Source organism: Pectinophora gossypiella, chromosome 26, assembly GCF_024362695.1.
Source record: "Pectinophora gossypiella chromosome 26, ilPecGoss1.1, whole genome shotgun sequence".
In the NCBI taxonomy this organism is placed as follows: domain Eukaryota; kingdom Metazoa; phylum Arthropoda; class Insecta; order Lepidoptera; family Gelechiidae; genus Pectinophora; species Pectinophora gossypiella.
The window spans coordinates 1,352,068-1,371,662 of NC_065429.1; the positions used below are offsets into that span (position 1 = coordinate 1,352,068).

The 19,595-nt window shown below is 38.3% G+C and overlaps 2 protein-coding genes across 7 annotated transcripts in view; one reads left to right on the forward strand and one right to left on the reverse strand.

The window, feature by feature from the left end:
• LOC126378344 (putative mediator of RNA polymerase II transcription subunit 26) overlaps positions 1–19,595 on the forward strand; it is a 75,347-nt gene that overhangs the window by 6,595 nt on the left and 49,157 nt on the right. Inside the window, exons 2-7 of one of the 2 annotated variants that reach the window (XR_007568072.1) lie at positions 1,304–1,335; positions 3,423–3,724; positions 4,362–6,814; positions 8,001–8,295; positions 8,912–8,958; positions 10,031–11,507. Coding sequence is in view for 1 of the 2 variants with exons in the window: in XM_050026611.1 (XP_049882568.1) it covers positions 1,304–1,335; positions 3,423–3,724; positions 4,362–6,814; positions 8,001–8,295; positions 8,912–8,958; positions 10,031–10,210 (3,309 nt within the window). In the remaining variant the exon portion in view is untranslated. Of the gene's footprint in view, positions 1–1,303; positions 1,336–3,422; positions 3,725–4,361; positions 6,815–8,000; positions 8,296–8,911; positions 8,959–10,030; positions 12,861–19,595 lie in introns of those variants that run through there. The other variant, XM_050026611.1, reaches the window with a different exon arrangement.
• LOC126378471 (uncharacterized) lies at positions 12,994–19,311 on the reverse strand. 5 transcript variants are annotated; one of them, XM_050026857.1, is made up of 8 exons: positions 19,091–19,311; positions 18,467–18,630; positions 17,614–17,789; positions 16,389–16,489; positions 15,033–15,113; positions 14,518–14,611; positions 14,083–14,162; positions 12,994–13,306 (listed from the first exon to the last, which is right to left on the reverse strand). In XM_050026857.1, the coding sequence occupies exons 1-8, from the start codon at positions 19,177–19,179 to the stop codon at positions 13,126–13,128; spliced, it is 966 nt and encodes a 321-aa protein (XP_049882814.1). In that variant the 5' UTR covers positions 19,180–19,311; the 3' UTR covers positions 12,994–13,125. The 5 variants fall into 5 exon arrangements, with proteins under 5 accessions (XP_049882814.1, XP_049882813.1, XP_049882812.1 ...); XM_050026856.1 differs by having other exon boundaries at positions 14,083–14,213; XM_050026855.1 differs by having other exon boundaries at positions 14,083–14,225.

The window sequence follows — 19,595 nt, forward strand, 5'->3', positions numbered from 1 at the left end:
TCCGTTGGTAGGTTGGAGGTTCGAATTTGATTTGACTTAACGATTTTTGCAACTTTTCTAGCGCGGAGGTCTATGCTGTTCATCGGTTCATCCAGTAATTCCACTCGACCGACTAAACGGATCAATTAGAAACTGTACAACTATTTTTCTTCCGAAAGGCTCAACTATTTAGTTGGTTGGTTAGGTTACTAAATAATCAACTAGTTTTCTTCATACTGAGTTCCGATCGGAACAACTAATTGATCCGTTTAGTTAGTCGGAGTGGAATAAGGTTAATCGTATTTGATAGACAAACCGACATCTCACGACGCGCCTAAAGCTTACCGGGGTAGGCACGTGTCTGAAAGTTTAACTAAAATCTCAATTTTAGTTTGTTCGATGTGTGATTTCGCGTAAATTGTTAGGATCTCCATCCGTAATAGACGGCGATACGGCTCACCTATCACGTTGGTCTAACAGAAAGCTCGGTGATGTGTGGGTACTTAGTTCATCTTGCGATGGATGTACTGACTACCCCAATTGGGATATAGTCGTGAGCTTATTATGTTTGTTAGCATCTGGGGGTTAAAAAGTCACATCAAAGCAATTCATCTAAGAAAGAAATATTGCTATTTGACATTTGTTTGCATTGCGCACTTACTTTTTTAATACAAGTCGGTAAGTAGGTATGCGAAATTTATATGAATTGGGTCGTGTACTAGGTTCAAGATATTCAAGATCAAGATATTTATCATCACCAGCCCATTAACGTCCCCACTGCTGGGGCACGGGCCTTCCCTATGGATGGATAGTGCGGATTGATGGTTATTAACGACTGCTAATGCAGCCGGGACCAACAGCTTAACGTGCCTTCCGAAGCACGGAGGAGCTCGAGATGAAAACTTTCTTTTTGTGGTCACCCATCTATGATCGGCTTTTGCGAAAGGTGCTTAACTTCAACAATCGCAGACCGAGCGCGTTTACCGCTGCGCCACCGAGCTATTGGAGATATATTATGAAATTCTAATTACTAAATAAAGATACATCTACTAACTAACAGAAAACATTTCCTTTTTTCTATTTAACTTATTTAGGAATTTTATTCAAGAGAAACTTAATAATAAGTCCGACGTTTTACCTATTTTTTCTATGACGTCACAGTGTGCTTTTTCATACAATTTCCATTAGTAATTTCGTGTTTTGACGTTTAGTAAAAAGTAACTGATTTGACTAGTTGGAAACTTGCCTATTGCTTGGATGTGGCCTCTTTAACCACCCTGTTTGATTATAAGAAATACTAAATATTAAACCGATTTTTTTTCAGATGCAGCAAGCAACAGGAGATAACCAAATTGGGTGAGTTATTTCAAAACTTGACGCTAATCCTTTCCGGGGTAGGCAGGCAGAATACAAGAGCAACATAATTATGTATTTTACTCTCATACGTTGAAAGGCCGTTAAATGACATTTGGTCATTGTTCTTCTCATCTTCTGTGTGGGTTGTGAGGTGGATTACCAACCCCATTAACCCTGGTGTCAGGGTTACTATTGAGCCGCCAAAGGCCCCTGACATGGCTCATGTAACGACTACAGTAAGTAGTAACCGGGACTAACGGCTTAACGTGCCTTCCGTAGTACGGTCACGAGTACTAATATGTATACACTTTGAAACCATGTCACATTAACTGTTTTGCAAATGAAACCGTAAGTCTCATTAAATGTCAAATATGATAGTGCGACAGGGTTCTAAAGTGGGTACATGATATTGTTCATGACTGTACGGATTATCTTACTTTCAGACAATCAGGTGATCAGCCTGTTGTACAATAAACTCCCGGAGTCATTTACAACTATGAATATGAACAAATTTAGAACTGCTCTTAAGACATGGCTTGCACAAAAATGTTTTTATGGCGTTAAAGAATTTTTGAATGAAAACTAAATAGTTATTTCATAGACCTACTTATCCATTGTATAAATATTCTTTAATAATTTTTTGATTTTTTTTATTATTATTATTATAATTCTTATTATTATTTTCTTTCTCTTATGTTATAATGAAATATGGTGTGAAATGAAATATCATTGCCTGTGTAAAATGTGTATATGCCTGCAAAGGCAAAATTTTGTGAGACGTAATTTGCAACTATAACTGCAACTATTATCTATAACTGTACCTAAATTTATGCACAATAAAAATCTTTATCTGTAATGTCTTAACCAAACTAGGGATCAGAAAGTGATTTTTTGATGATGTCTCCACCGGGATTTAACTAATTCATTGTTGAACTAATGGTTAGGTAATACAATCCCGATCTCGCGAGATCTCGTCTAATATTTCGGGATGACGAGATCCCATTCAAGATTGACGGGATTGGGCGAATCTCCTTGAGTTATACTTTTTGTTTTGATCATGCTGATTTCCAAAGAAAACATAATTATTTCGTTAGTAATACTTATTGAAGATTAAGGTTTTTGTTTTCTTTCAAAAAATGTTTTGTTTTAATAACTTCACTATCACAATCAAGCATTTTTCATCGTTTTTAGCCATCCTAACTTAACTAATAATAATAATAATCTTTATTGCACAAAACTTACAACAACACAATGACAATACATATATAGTTAAACAATAAAAACAAGTGCAATTACAAAAATACAGATAATAACATTGGTTAATTAAACAGGGGTCCCCAAACTAGGCTAAGCCTGTTTCTTGGGGAACCAATTAAATAGGAATTACAATTTATCCTTAAATTAGGCAATTATCCTTTTTAATGAGACTTATTATTAATACAGTGGGTAAGTATCAGAAAAATATTTAGACGAGATCTCGAAAAATTTGGGAGCTCACGGTATTAATTTACATAACATACATAAACTATACACGTCCTTCTGGGCACAGGCCTCCCCTCAATCAACCGGAGGGGGTATGGAGCATACTCCACCACGCTGCTCCAATGCGGGTTGGTGGAGGTGTTTTTACGGCTAATAGCCGGGACCAACGGCTTAACGTGCCCTCCGAAACACGGAAGCATCTTACTTTTTCGGACAATCAGGTGATTCAAGCCTGAAAAGTCCTTACCAAACAAAGGACAGTCTCACAAAGTGATTTCGACATCACGAGTGATTGGTTTATAAGTTGGTATTTCGGGATATTATTGCGGGATTGTATTCCCTACATACCTACTTACCGTCAGATTCAGTAAAGCGAGCTGATCAAAGAAACTAAAACATATATATTATTTTTTCTAAACAACCCTTACAAAGGGGTGAAAAAGGGGTGTAAGATTTTATGGAAAGCATTTTATTTTTAAAGCAATCGATTTCAAACTACGAGCACACTACCCGTGCGAAGCCAAGGCGGGTCGCTAGTTACTAGTTAGATATAAGTAATGCTAAAATTCATCAAAAAAATAATTATTTATCTGCATTTTTTCCAGCCCACCACAACAGCAAATAGTCCACCAACAGATAATACAACAGCCACAAATGGTGCCGCAACAACAAATGTTACAACAACAACAAATGTTACAACAGCCTCAGCAAATGTTACAACAGCCTCAACAAATGTTACAACAGCAACAACAAATGTTACAACAGCCTCAACAAATGTTACAACAGCAACAACAAATGTTACAACAGCCTCAACAAATGTTACAACAGCAACAACAAATGGTTCAGCAACAGATGATGTATTGTCCTGTCAGGGTGGTTTACGACTCTCCGGTGTTGATGCCATCAGGTAAGTTTGTTGGTAAATTTCGGTGGTCGTAAACTAATAGAAAAAATTGGTGTTTTAAGGGGCTGAGGGGTGCTATGAGGTCTCGCTCCACCTAAATATGTTGCTAGGGCCCCCACTGTGTTATAACAATACCCTAGCAACATATTTAGGTGGAGCGAGACCTCATAGCACCCCTCAGCCCCTTAAAACACCAATTTTTTCTATTAGTTTACGACCACCGAAATTTACGTAATTAGTTTTTTTTAAATGTTGTATAAGGCCACCCGGTATGAGTTTTATGTGGCTGAAATGTAACCCGATGAAGTTAGTTTGCGGCCAAGGAAGTCTGGTGGTCTGCCTCGATATCGCATACCATCCCTTGGCCACCATTCAGTAACAGCTTTAGTCCATCTGTTGTCTTCATCTGTAGTTGTTGTAACCCATCTCCACTTAATTCTCCGACTTTAGTGCGTTGCCGAATTTCGACGATTGGTATACGATCTACCAGGTGGATGCCTAACATGGCGCGCTCCATGGCCCGTTGTGCCACTCTAATTTTATAAATGTGCTCTTATGTGTGTATGGAGTATCCGGGGGAAAAATAATCAACCAACCAATCTCTCTATTTTACTAAAAGACGGCATTATTTTCGTTGCAGGTGACCAAATGCAACAACAGAACCAAAACCTATTCATCAACCAACCACCGTGGGCGCGGTCCATCCCCAACCAAGTCATATACGTCCAACAATTTGGCCACAACTTGGTCCCAATCCAACAATTTGACCCCAACATTTACGTCCAACAAAACGTCCCCTACCAACAAATGCTGCAGATGCCTCAAATGGTCCAGAACTTACCGCAAGGGCAAATACGGCCAGTAATGAACAATATGCCAGCGAACATGGTACAAAATGTTGGCCAGGCAATGCCTGAACAATCTATTGGACAAGTATTACCTAATTATGGATTTATACAAGCCAATAACGATGTTAACATGCCAAATCTTAGTGTTGTGAGTAATGAGTTAGATAGACAAGTTTTAGTTCCGAATCAAATGGGACAAAACACAAGTCAGGACGTGCAAATGCAGATGTTTCGCATGCAACAGCAGAATGTTAGACCACAAATGACAGTTAATGGACAGTTACAAAACATAGCCAGTGTACAACAAGGCGTCCAACAAATGGGATTGAATGTAGCTAATATTAATCAGAATAATGTTGCAAATGTTAGTCAGAATACTGGTTCAAATGCACAGAACGTTGGCGCTGTCAGGCCTGGTGTTACTGAAAATGTTACGACAAATGTTAGTGCAAATATGGGACCTCAAGTAGCGACAAATAGAGTCAATTCCGCTGTAAACACACAAACTACTCCTACAATTGTTGCACCAACTAGGGTAAATACAGCTGTAAACACGCAACCAACTCTCACAAATGTTGGGCCAAACATCCCCAGTGTACGACCGACATTACATCAAAATACAGCCAATAACAGCCACAGTGTTCAACAAAATATGAGTCAAAATATGCAGCCTATTAGACAAATGATGCAGACACAAAATGTAAACACAATGCCGAGAAATATACAACAGAATATTGCAAATAGTCCAGTTAATACTGCTACAAATACCAGCATGCAATTTACAGGTGCAAATATTAATAATATGAATACTGTTACGTATTCGGCTGTTAGAAACGGCCAACCCTATACCTACAGGGCGATACAACCGAAACCTAACAGTAATGTAAGAGTAAACTTTACACCCAGGGGAACACAAGTGCCAATGATAAAGAAATACGTCGTTCCCATACCTCATGTAAATGTCAGTCAAAATAATACAGCGCCTATGAACACTGTACCCACAGCAACAACCAGTAACACAATAAAAACCGAACCAGAAAACACAACTTTTAACAGGAAAAGAAAAAGCGAGTCACCCGACGATCAGAAGAAAATATCAAATTTTGGAAGTATAACTGTTACTGCTCAAGTCAAAGATAAGATAAAAGCAAAATGTGCTGTAAATACTAGTGAAATTGGAACAAACACAAGTCCTGTACATAGAGCGAAGCATAAGAAAGTAGAAAACCAACCACTTCTGCAAATAAATCCTATGGAAACAAAAATTAAGATGGAAGTTGGCACTGTAACGGACGCCATACCTAAACCTACTGCCATACCTATAAAAGACTCTCCTACACCAATGAAAATCGATGCTCAAGTTGACATTAAAGATGTAAGTCAACAGACTGAAGAAAAAACCGTAAGAAAAACTGTGTTTCCTCAAGCTAGAGGCAGATTACTTGAAGACAAAGTCAATGTTACCATGGCCAATGCCGAAACTGATAAAATGAATGTTGATATGAAGAGTGAAAGAACACAACTACTGCCACACCCTGATGTAGTAAATAAACCTATAGTAGAAAATAATATAAAAATCGAAGAAACAAAACCAACCAATGATATTAAGTTACCGAAGCAAGAAGTTGCTAAGAAAATGGAAATCGTTTTAGATGTAAAGAACGAAGAAATTAGGAAAAAGCCAGAAATGACAAAGAAAGAGAAAGTCACTAAGAAAGAAATTATCACTAAGAAGGAAGAAATAAAAGTCAGTGATGAACAAGAGCTTAATACTAATAACATACTATTTAATATACTAACTAATAGTCCAATTAAGAAAGCTTCTGAAGATATTGACCAAAATATCAAATCAGATGCAGAAAGCAAAGCGAAAGTCAATTTAGAAACAAAATTAAACAACAAAGTTACTAAACCTAGTCCCTCTGTAAGTAAAAATGAAGAATTGAAGAAAGAAACAGACACAATACCGCCTACATTAAGTATAAAGAACGACAATGAAAAACCTAGCAATTCTAAATCAAAAGACGAACATCGTAAACCAGTTACAAAACTCTCAACAGATTATGAAGCTGTCATTAAAGATAACAAAATAGAAAAGAAAGAATATACAAATATATCTATAGGTGAAATGACAGGGTCGGAAATACATATCGTAGATGGAAATATTCATAAGGAAGAACGCGATTTCGTTTTGACACACGTGCTTGACGGATACGTCATACAAGAATCTAACGTTCCTTTTGCTGTAAGTATTAATTTGTTATTACGTTACATAAGCCAGAGATAGTCGTAAAATATCCCTAATGGGATTAGAAATACAGTCATGAGCAAAATCATGTACCCATTTTAGAACCCTGTCGCAGTTTCATATTTGACATTTAATTAGGATTACGGTTTAATATGTCAAAAAAGTTAATGTGACATGGTTACAAAGTGTATACACATTAGTACTCGTGACCATACATCCATCGCAAGATGAACTAAATACCCACATCTCACCGAGCTTTCTGTTAGACCAACGTGGTAGGTGGTGATAATGGTCGAGACAACTGTGTTAGTGGAAACTGCACTTGAGATTTTATTAACTCAATCGAATGTAATTATTATTGTAAAGTTATTGCGTGCAATAAACCAATCCATATACAGGGTGTTAGTGACATCGTAACGAATACTCAGGGGGATGATTCAGACCATGATTCTGAGTTAATATCAAGTGGAATTTTTCGTCGCAAAATTCATGATTTTTTTTAGTTTTTTTTAAATTATTTTCAATTCTATAATTTTGCGATGACAAATTCCACTTGATATTAACTCAGAATAATCAGCTGAATCATCCCCCTCAGTATTCGTTACGATGTCACTGACACCCCACACAAGTACATTATGGTAGCCATACAAGTAGGTATGGGTGTTAGTGACACCGTAACGAATACTGAGGGGGATGGTTCAGACCATGATTCTGAGTTGATATCAAGTGGAATTTTCAGTCTGAATATTCCTGAATTTTTTTGTGTATTTTTTAATTATTTTCTATTCCATACTTTTGTGACGGAAAATTCCATTTGATATCATCTCAGAATCATGGCCTCAATCACCCTTCAAAGTTTTCGTTACGATGTCACTAACACCCTGTATAGAAAAACATGGGTCTCAAACTAAAAATAAAAGAGAACGAACAAAATATGATAGTTGGTTCACCTACGGAATAGTTCCGTGCACGTTAAGCCGTTGATCCTGGTTACTACTTACTGATGTAAATGCGTAGTCGTTACATGAGCCATATCAGGGGCCGTTGGCGGCTCAATAATAACCCTAACACTATGGTTGATGACGTTGGTAATCCACCTCATAACCCACACGATAGAAGAAAAGTCTATCATAAGTAAAATATTTTAAGACAACTAATAATTTATTTCCTTTAACATCCACAGATAAGAAAACCACTACGAGAGAAAACTATAAACACAGTCATGGACGACAAACAGGACCACATAATGAAGAACAGTCTAACAAAAGACGAAATAAGAGATAAGATTCTGGAACTTTCCCAACTGCATTTAGAAGAAAATAGACAAACAGAAGTAGTAGAAGAAGAAGTGGTAGAAGAAGTAGAAAAAGAAGATGAGAGACTGAATGAGAAAGAGGATAAGACTGAGTCTAGTGACGGAGAATTGCAGATAGATGAAGATAGGGATGTTAGGGATGAATCTGATGAAGAAAATAAAGGTAAGGGCTTTAGTTATAACATACAGATAGAACCACGTACATAAACAGCCTATATACGTCCCACTGCTGGGCACAGGCCTCCCCTCAATCAACCGGACGGGGTATGGAGCATACTCCACCACGCTGCTCTAATGCGGGTTGGTGGAGGTGTTTTTACGGCTAATAGCCGGGATCAACGGCTTGATGCCCTCCGAAGCACGGAATCATCTTACTTTTTCGGACAATCAGGTGATTCAAGCCTGAAAAGTCCTTACCAAACAAAGGACAGTCTCACAAAGTGATTTCGACAATGTCGCCATCGGGAATCGAACCCGGACCTCCAGATCGTGAGCCTAACGCTCTAACCACTAGATCACGGAGGCTGTTATAGATAGAACCACAGAATCAAAGAAAACTTACAGCCTCTGTTGATACGAACTCTTATGATGGATATGATGAACCTTATGGTGACAGGGGATCAGTTTACGCCCATACGCTAGTCCATCATGTTAGAGGACACAATCCCTCTGTCGGATTTTATGACATGCCCAAGAAGACAAGCATTTGAACGTGTTCTATGTTTCTTATTCGTTCCCAAGTTCGTTTTTATTCAAAATTATTGTTTTTTCTTTTCCAGAGAGCCCTTTCCAACGCTTGCAACAGAGCGACGTTAAATCCTGGACGGTAATAATTGTTTTAATTTTCCATGTTATTTATTTGTTTTTCTTTTATTTATTTATTTATTTATTTATTGAGGATATCCAACAGCTTATTAATTAACTAAGAATAATTACAGTAAGTACAATGTTTGTTCGCCAATCACAGGATACCACAAATAAAACAAATTGTAGAACATTGATGAGAACAGTAACAAAACTAACGATACAATTGCTAGGCTTAAAGTATATAAATATATATATATATATATTATAAAAAAACACATTATAAAAAAAACTGGAAATGTTACAAAAAGATTGTTTATAAACTTAGACCTATATATTATAAACTATTGTCATTATAAGCAGGCACAGACTAAAATTGGTTTACGTGACCACAAATAAATATAAAAATAAAAGATTATTTAAAAATAAATGATTATTTTAATAATTTTAACGTAGTTCTTTTCACTTTTTTAGGATCTGTTGTTTGCAAAACATGCCAGCTCCATCGAACCTTAACAAGTTACAATCTATTACACTAGCTTTTGCCCGCGACTTAGTCCGCATGGCGTGTTATAAAAGAGAGATCTTTGTGTGTGTGGGAGTGCATATCAAATTTCTTTTCCTTTTATTAGGTTTAGATTTTTTTTTAATTTATTGCGGCTTTGGTTACAACACCATTGGCCGAAAAGTGGAACTTAAATAAGTAACATGAAAATAACAAAATTGAATACTCAATTTTGTTATTAGGATACCCTAAACTTAAAAAAATTACAGATCAACTTAAATTAAGCTAAGTATATAAAAAAACAACAAAGAAAAGAAAAAAAAATAGAATATGAACTTAACAAATATTAGACGGCACATGAAAAAGAAGTTAACAGATATTAGTAGGCACATTAAAAACATGAAATTAACAGTTACTGCAATTAATTTACAGATAAAAGAAAAAAAATATATAAATCTAAACTAATATTAAACCAATCAAACTTTTTTTTTAATTATTGCGTTTCGGTTTTCCTGTAAGTTGCGTTTGGTTACACTACAGTACAGCCTGCTCGTCTTCTTCGATCTCAAATACTTCTCTCTTCTTACAGGTGGAGGTGTTAGCGTCTCATTTAAACAAGTACAAATGGACAGAAACAGTGGCCATATTTCAAGAGCACGAAATCGATGGAGAGTCCTTATTTTTAGTGACGCGTCCTCAACTAGTTTGTATTGGAGTGAGCGAAACACACGCCGACATCATATGTGAATTCGTTCAAAGTAAGACTTAAGTCATAACGAATTAAAATTTAAAAAAAAAACCCCGACCAGAATAAAACTACGCTAACAGCAGACAAGCTCAGTGGTTCTAGAAGACATTAGTGTTTCAAATGTCAGATCCCACATAATTATGCTTGCAAGCAAACTGAGCGTGTAACATTCCTATCACACCTAACAAACGACCTTGAAGACCTGAACCGATTTCCACCAAACATAGCTAAGAACACTCTCAACTGATATACCTTTCAAACAAAAAAAGCCGCATTAAAATCGGATCATCCGTTTGAGAGCTACGATGCCACAGACAGACACAGATTTACACAGACACGTCAAACTTATAACACCCCGTCGTTTTTGCGTCGGTGGTTAAAATTGACAAAATCTGTGTTCACACTGTTCAGATTATCGTCACTCTGGTCCTGTAAAACCCGAGGAGCGCCGTTTAAAATCCCACCGGACTTGCACCAATGAGTTATTAATTTATCTCAAGTGCAGTTTTCAGTAACACAGTTGGCTCGACCATTATAGACGGCGATACGGCTCACCTATCACGTTGGTTTGTATCATGATGCTGTGGAACTATTAATAACCTACTTTCCGTCCGGTTCTCACCTGACCGGTTGTATGGAGAAAGGAGCGCGCTGATTCTCCATCTCGCTCGCACATACGGCGGTACGGTACGCGGTAAGAATGAGAATTTTGTAAGGATTTTAAAAATACCTACTTGATGTGTTCCGAAAATACAATGCTACACGAAGACTAAAGATTTTTTAAGGCATTTTCTAAGATCTACGTGTTCAATTTATCATTAATAAGTTAGTCATTTGTCCGGCCAAGTAGTGAATGCTAGCCGAGACAAAAGGATGATGCCATAAACTCTAATTGCGATCCATTTTAAGATGTTAACTTATGCGATTTGTGTATTTCTTTTGAACAGAGCGATTCAAATTGATGGCTGACATCCTTATTCAGGATGTTAACTCCAACCTTCCTCCACTGGACTCGGCCTTACCTGAGCATTTTGGTATTTTAAGTTGACATTTACGCCCTCGACTTGAGGACTTTCCTCACTGGAGTCGAGCACGTCATACTGCCAACATAATAATACGAAAATAATCTTCTTATCGTGTGGGTTGTGAGGTGGAATACCAACCCCATCAACCTTGGTGTCAGGGTTATTATTGAGCCGCCAAAGGCCCCTGACATGGCTCATGTAACGACTACATACTTACATCAGTGAGTAGTAACCGGGAGCAACGGCTTAACGTGCCTTCCGAAGCACGGATCGTCTTCCTTTCGGACAATCGGGTGATCAGCCTGTAATGTCCTAGCCAAACTAGGGATCACAAAGTGATTTTTGTGATATGTCCCCACCGGGATTCGGACCCGGGGCCTCCGGATCGTGAGCCCAACGCTCAACCATTGGACCACGGAGACCGTTACGAAATCAATGACGTCATTCCTTACTGATATCGATCTAAAAATATCGATTCTGAGATGACTTCGAGGTAGACCTTGATGTCGCTTCAACTGAGGACGGAAGGTTGGAGTTAACATCTTCGAATTTGGATACTGTAAGTTATGCCGTCTTTTATCAATGTATCATAATAATATACCGGGTGTTAGTGACATCGTAACGAATATGAGAGGGATGATTCTGCTCATTATTCTAAGTGGAATTTTCCATCGCAAAATTCATGACTCGTACCTACAGAGCCATACAAGTACGTATGGGTGTAAGTGACACCGTAACAAATACTGAGGGGGATGATTCAGACCATGATTCTGTGTTTATATGGAATGTGAAAATTGAAATTTTCTACCGGAAAATTCATGATTTAAGTAAGTGATTTTTTTTAACTATATTCAGGTCCTAATACTTACAATAGAGTATCAATTTGGAATCACGGTCTGAATCGTCCCTCAAAGTTTTTGTTACGAAATCACTCACGCGCGGCAAAAGGACATTTCGAGAAAAATCTGTTTTAAGTATTTTTTTCGTTTCTATTTATGATAACTATTTATAGCCAATTATTCAATGAGGCACCTTTCCAGACTACGATCACCAAAAACAGTATAAAATAAATAAATAAATACCTAAGTAAGTACATAGAATTTATTTTGGAAATGATCCATAGAGGTTGTTGATTTGGTTTTCCCCGAACGGCAAGGCAAAGGGAACTATGCCCATACAGCCATGTCTTATGTATTGGTTAGTAACAAACAAACAATAAACAACTTAAATCGACTTACTTCTTTATCACGTTAAAGCTTCATAACGCCAATGTAGCTTGGAAAGTTCCTCATCGTATTTATAAAGTGTACTGGCGATTAAAAAGGCCACATTAAAGCAGTTAAAAAAAATACAGTACTGCTATTTGACATTTTTTGACATGGCGCACTTATTTTTATATGCGTTGCTTCAATGTGGCCGTTTTAGACCCCCGGTTCATTGCATTTTATCTTGTATTTACATAACTGTCAAAATGTTACCGATTACCGCCGCTAGGGGTGATTCATTATGGTGTATTGGCGCCACTGCCGATTTTAAAATGTTCACAGATTTGGTCTAAGTGTAAATAATAGTTATTTATTGACTGTAAATATAAATTTTAAAATTATATTTTGGGTTGTGCATTAAATAAATGTTATATTTTGAAATTAAAATTGTTTTTGTTTAAAAAAAAATTAAAAACGGGAATCAAACCAAAATTTTATAATTATACAAAAAACTCCACCAAAAATACAATACAATTTAAATGCATAAAAAATAAATTAAAAACTCTAACGAATACAGAATTTTTATAACTAAAAATAAAAAAATATAGTATACACCGCCACCCACCGCATACATTTTTAAATACATCACTTAAAATCTCTTAAATATATCACCAATGAAAATAAAGTTTTTTATCGTAGCACAATACTAATTTCTCTTGCCGTTTTTTCCCATAAAACTAACGACTTGCGCGAATGGCGCGAATTTTCGTCGATTCCTTTTTAAGTCTGGCAACACATCTTCCGATTCGGCCACAGATGAATCGTTCTTTGAGGCCGCTTCTTCGGAATACTCTTCGCTATCGTTTTTTTCAGTATCTGACATGTCCCTGTGAACCAAAATACGTACCGGTAAGTAAATGAGATTTAACTTATCCATAATTTCCGAATGCTATCATGATCAGCGGGCTTAGCACCGTAAGCGCGCGACTCTTTCTCGCCTCGACATACATCACCCGTCACTCTCTCACAGTACTGCACAGAAAGAGACAGATGATCTCTGTCGCGGCGAGAGAGTCGCGTGCTTACGTTGCTAAGCCCGCTAGGGGCCTAAAAACGTTACATAGTGAAACTGAAACTGTCTCCCTCATTCAGTACTTATCACTATCGGCCCACTAGGGTAGATGAATTCAAATATTATCCTCACAGACGACACCCTGAACCGAGACTCGCGCCCAACTGGACACCTTCACGCTTTTCGTCTTAATTTTTTGTACCTAGAGAGTTCTCAGCGCCCAATTGTCCGGCTATGTAGTCAATACCATCTGAAAACCTACAATCATCAGCATCACCAGCCCATTAACGTCCCCACTGCTGGGGCACGGGCCCGTGCGGGCCTTCCCTATGGATGGATAGGGAGGCGGGCCCAGTGCGGATTGGTGATTATTAACGACTGCTAATGCAGCCGGCACCAACGGCTTAACGTGCCTTCCGAAGCACGGAGGAGCTCGAGATGAAAACTTTTTTTTTGTGGTCACCCATCCTATGACCGGCCTTTGCGAAAGTTGCTTAACTTCAACAATCGCAAACCGAGCGCGTTTACCGCTGCGCCACCGAGCTCCTCAAAACCTACAATAGTCACGGCAAGAAAAACTCGACGACTCACCTGTTATATTTCCTGTTGTACTCAGCGCGGCATCGGGCCAGGTCGCGGCGGCGCTCCGGCGAGCCGAAGTTCCCATCCGTCTGTTGACACATCAGCGTATCGTAGAAGAACCGATCAGCACGACCCTCGCTCTTCATGCGCACCTAGATTGATAACACTTTGGATCTTAAAAGTTTTGCGATGTTGCGCACGCGTTTAAGAATTTATCTGCCTGTTGCGTTGAAGTCCTAAGAAATAATTTTCTTTTAGTTTTTAAATCCAAACCCCCATTAACTGTTATGTATGGAAATCTCCAGCTTAGGAGAAGCAAATTTGGATCAATTGAGAGCCCTCAGCGCTTCTTATTTGCCTGGCATGTTTTGAATGCCTTCTGAACAGCAAATGATTTGATCATTGCAGTCTAGTAAAGCTTGTCGTCAGTAGATATTTACACACCTTGCCGACACCCGGAGTGTCCTCCTCATCAGAACTATCGTTGGAAGAAACAGCCTCTTGAGGAGATCCTGATGTTTTCTTGTGAGCTCTTGGGCTGAAAGGGGAGATCAGCTAAGTTTAGTTTGGGAGACCTCTTGCCAAAGTGGCGCTAACTAGTGGTGGAATTTCCATATAAAACCCCATCTTTTTTATATTGATATGTACTTGTGTAAACGCCTACAAAGCGACATCAGAAATCAAATCAAATCAATTTATTTGCGAGAACACATAGAATCAGAAAAAGTCTCAAATACCCCCATTAAGATTCGTCCCTTAGCTAGGGGAATTTACAGCTATTCTTTGGGTTTTACGAGACCTGTGTGTGGAAGTGTGTCAGGATCGAAGCAAATGGAATTCTATAGTCTCTGCTTACCCCGGTGGGAAATAGGCGTGAGTTTATGTATGTGTTTACAAGACCTCTGCGTGGGTTAGTTGAGCTTTCGCAATCTAGAATAACCTCATAGCCTCGAACTAACCTGTCTATGACAGACCGCGTACCGCCACCCTGGTTCCTATGAGTGATATTCCGAACCTCCACAACGTTGCTACGAGAGGCCCTGCAATGAGACGTAAAAAGTCAAGTCAAATCGTTTGAGCAACTACCCACTAGCATTAAAAATAAGGAATGTGAGTTATCATTCGGTCATCGACTAAAAAACCTTTTAAAAAAAGTAAGAAAGTAAGTAGTAGTGGTAGTGTGCAGTAAAGTAGTGTAGTTTTTTTTTAATAATTTTGTTTTTTTTTATGATTTTTTTTTGTTGGATATGGAGTTATATACTGTTGAAGATTTTATGAAAAATTGACATTGTATTTTATTGTAATTACTTGAATGTAATTTTATTTTATACATAATTATTTTATCACTCATATTATCTTGTGACATTTTATTTTAATTTATTATCTTCTATGTTTTATTCTTTTGTTATATTATTTATTTTGTTACCAACGTTTAATATTGTATCTAAATGTGTTACAACTAAATGTGAAATACATGAATCTAGTCAAATCTAATCTAATAAAATCGTCATCTCATTAAAGTTTATCACATTTTTCAGGATCTACTCTTGTAATCTGAAGTTATTGCCAGATGTAGTTTGTTACGGAAGCATCTACCATCTGACTAGTGATGTTCCGAATATCCGTATCCGTATCCGCGAATATCCGAGATAAAAGAAAAATCCGTATCCGTGTCCGTTACTTTTCACGCGTTTCTTTTACGGATCTTTTTCAGGTGATTAAGTAGAATTATTAAATAAAAAACTATAAAATTCCATTGAGATTGTTATTATTTCTTAAAATCAAATATTTGGCACCTTTATATTGCAAACATTTAGATAGATAGATCTCTATAATGAAAGCAAGATAAAATATCACTTTTATAATAATGAAATAACTAAAACTTTAATCTTTTTATTGACTCCAATCGAATGATATCGAATAAGAAAATAAAGATCCGTATCCGTATCCGTATCCGCGGATCTTTACACTAAATATCCGTATTCAGATCCGTATCCGCGGATATACATTTTTAACGATCCGGCACATCACTACATCTGACCTATCACAAACGGGAAACCGGTAAGGGAAACCACTGCCCTATTTTTCCCTAAAAAGTAGCATGGAAAATGCTGCACCGACAAGAGCGTGGCTCTTAAATTGATGATAATGATGACAAGTTGAGAGCTCCCATATTGATGAGAGTTCTTTAGATCTTTGCTGCAATATACCATAGCTACAGAAACTCAACTCTAATACGTCTCATTACAGGGCATTCAGAAGTATGTCTACCTTTGTACAATTCGTTGATGAAGTCATTAAATCATACTCCTTACCATCTCTTAGCGTCGCCAGCTATGTTGGGTGGTGCAGCTGGGCGCGGTGATGTTGGGCCGTAGGGCGGCGGCCCTGGATTAGACAGGTCTTCACCGATACCCTGAAGGAAAACCTATAGTTTACAACTGAGTATTACAAATCAGCTGATCTATTAGAGAAAATACCTGGGGGGTTAAAATGGCCACATCGAAGCAATTCATCTAAAAAAGCTCTATTGCTATATTTAATCTTTTTAGCATTTATTGAGGGTTTGTTAAGCTTTTTCGGAGCATTGGACACGTTGCAGACGAACAAATCAATTAAATATGTAAGTATATTGAAATTGGACATCTAAAAGTGATTCATAATCACTTATATTCGCAATAAAAATGGTACAATCCGTACAGTCTAGTCCGTACAGTCTAGTCAGTACAGTCTAGTCAGTACAGTCTAATGGAAAATGATGAGTTTAATAGATGAATGGTTTTAATGGTATGAAAGTGATTGCGCATAAAAGATATTGCTTTCTTAGATGAATTGCTTTAATGTAGCTTTTTTATTTAACGCCTCTGGTCGAGTCTTGTGGTAGCAATGTCATATCTATCTCTCATTAGATATTATAGGTACATACAACGGCCCAGTGGTTGATCGTTGGGCTCACGATCTGGAGATCCCGGGTTCGAACCCAAGTGGGGACTTAACCACAAAAATCACATTGTGATCCCTAGTATGGTTAGAAAATTGCAGCCTGCTTGATCACCCGATTGTTCGAAAGTAAGATAATCCGTGCTGTTGGAGGTTTTAGCAGAAGGTCCCGGTTACTACATATTTACTAAAGTGAGTAGTAGTTACATGAGCCAATAGTAACCCTGACACCAGGTTTGAAGTAGGTTATCCACCTGACAACCCACATAATAGAAGAAGTATGTGAGAAAGATGAGGAGCTCGGTGGCGCAGCGGTAAACGCGCTCGGTCTGCGATTGTTGAAGTTAAGCAACTTTCGCAAACGCCGGTCATAGGATGGGTGACCACAAAATAAAAGTTTTCATCTCGAGCTCCTCCGGAAGCCACGTTAAGCCGTTGGTCCCGGCTGCATTAGCAGTCGTTCATAACCATCAATCCGCACTGGGCCCGCGTGATGGTTTAAGGCCCGATCTCCCTATCCATCCATAGGGAAGGCCCGTGCCCCAGCAGTGGGGACGTTAATGGGCTGGCGATGATGATGTGAGAAAGATGACAAGTCACCTTCTGCCCCATATGGAAGTAGCAGTGTGTGATGCGCTCGACGTCCGCCCAGGCTACGATAAACCTTGCCATCGTGAGCGGGATCTTGGGCAGGAAGTTGGAGTGGAACTTGCCCTGGCAGTAGATGGTGATCACATCCGTGTCCTTGATCTCGAACACTATGCGGAAGATCGTACCTGGGAAAAAGAAAAAAAGGCTACTTCATCTCCCTGGCCTACGACCTCCGTGGTCCAGTGGTTGAGCGTTGGCCTCACGATCCGGAGGTCCCGGGTTCCATTCCCGGTGGGGACATATCACAAAAATGACTTTGTGGCATTAGTTTGGTTAGGACATTACTGGCTGATCACCAGATTGTCCGAAAGTAAGATGATCCGTGCTTCGGAAGGCACGTTAAGCCGTTGGTCCCGGTTACTACGTACTGATGTAATTATGTAGTCGTTACATATGAGCCATGTCAGGGGCCTTTGGCGGCTCAATAATAACCCTGACACCAGACCACACGATAGATAGATAGATCTCCCTGGCATTATCTCCAAGTAGATAGATAGATAGATAGAATCTTTATTACTACTATACTACTACTACTTCTTACTCTTCTCCTTCTCTTCTTTTTCTTCTTCTCTTTTTTTCTTCTTCTTTCTTTTTTTATTATTTCTTCTTTCTTCTTCTTTTTTTTATTACAACTTTTAGTACTATATTTTATTGTAATTATATAAGTCGTTGTGCCCTTCCAGGGCGATAAGCGCTGAATGGGGGAAATCGTCGACCACGCCGGCAGGGTCGGTATCGGGGTTCTGAAGTGTTTGGTGTCGCGAGCTGATTGGCCGCCTCTATGGCTAGAAACGCCACTCACCAGGCACGAACATGTTGTAGTTGGTGTCGTAGTTTCCGCTGCCGATCCAGACGCCATTCTTGCGGGAGAGTGAGATGATGTTGTCCCGGTGGAACCTCACGTCGAAGTGCAGCACCACATCGCGCGGCTCCTCCCCCTCTTGTGCACACAGGTTTACCGACATTCTGAAACAACATCATCCCCCTAGCATTATCCCGTTTTTCACAGGGTCCGCTTACCACGCTTACGCTTACAGGTCCGGTTTTTTACAGAAGCGACTGCCTGTGCAGAAGGTCGGACAAACTAGCGAAGGGAAACCTACCCCAAGACACTATTGTCGTTTGTATAATATAAAGTTACTTCTTTTATTTTTTTTGTTTGTATAATTAATTCTCTCCCATAGCATGTCGGTCGTTATCAAAGGTACGAAATGTGCAGACGAGAACTTTATTATAAAGATATTAAAGATTTTATCATTTAAAACTACTCATGCAGTAGATTTTCGTCCCCCTCATCATATTGCCATAACGCCTGTTGATATCGTAATAGCAAATCCCAATTTGACGTCACTCTTCCATTTTCATCCAGGCACTGAAAACGTATCGACATCCTGCAATCGATTAGAAAATACGAATCGATTCTTACTTTCGAGCATTATCCTTGATTTTTCCTCCAATTTCAATCTTGTCTCCCACTTTGAGAATCCCCGGTACATTCGCTGTGAATACTGGCATTTTTCTACGCTACTTATTCTATTCTTTACACAAACAGCCCAAGTTATACTTTTGTCAGGGCCAATGATATCTTTTGACATTTTGAACGGAAAATTTATACATTACACAAATTTGCAAATGTTAGGTTAATTTTACGTTTATTTGTACAAGAAATTATGACGTTACAATCTTGGCACGCGCTACTTTGATGGTTTTCTTCTTTTTTGTTTTGACATAAAAAGATTAAGACAGTAAGAAGAATATTATTGGCTTAGGAAGGACACAAGATGAAACAAGATTTTGTATCCATACCACTGCACATTAATGATATTCGGCTTTATAACACCCGCATTAATTATTATAAAAATCTTGTAAATTAAATTTAAATGTATTTTAGCTATTTTTATAGAAATTATAATCGATATCATTCTTCATCG

What these genes read in the sequence shown, in the direction of transcription:
- LOC126378471 (XM_050026855.1), bottom strand. Translation starts at nt 19,179, where the DNA reads ATGCCAGTATTCACAGCGAATGTACCGGGGATTCTCAAAGTGGGAGAC. An exon ending in ACTTCCATATGGGGCAGAAG is followed by an intron (nt 16,490 to 17,613) that starts GTGACTTGTCAT and finishes GTTTTCCTTCAG; the next exon opens with GGTATCGGTGAAGACCTGTC. An exon ending in TACAACAGGAAATATAACAG is followed by an intron (nt 13,307 to 14,082) that starts GTGAGTCGTCGA and finishes TTTGGTTCACAG; the next exon opens with GGACATGTCAGATACTGAAA.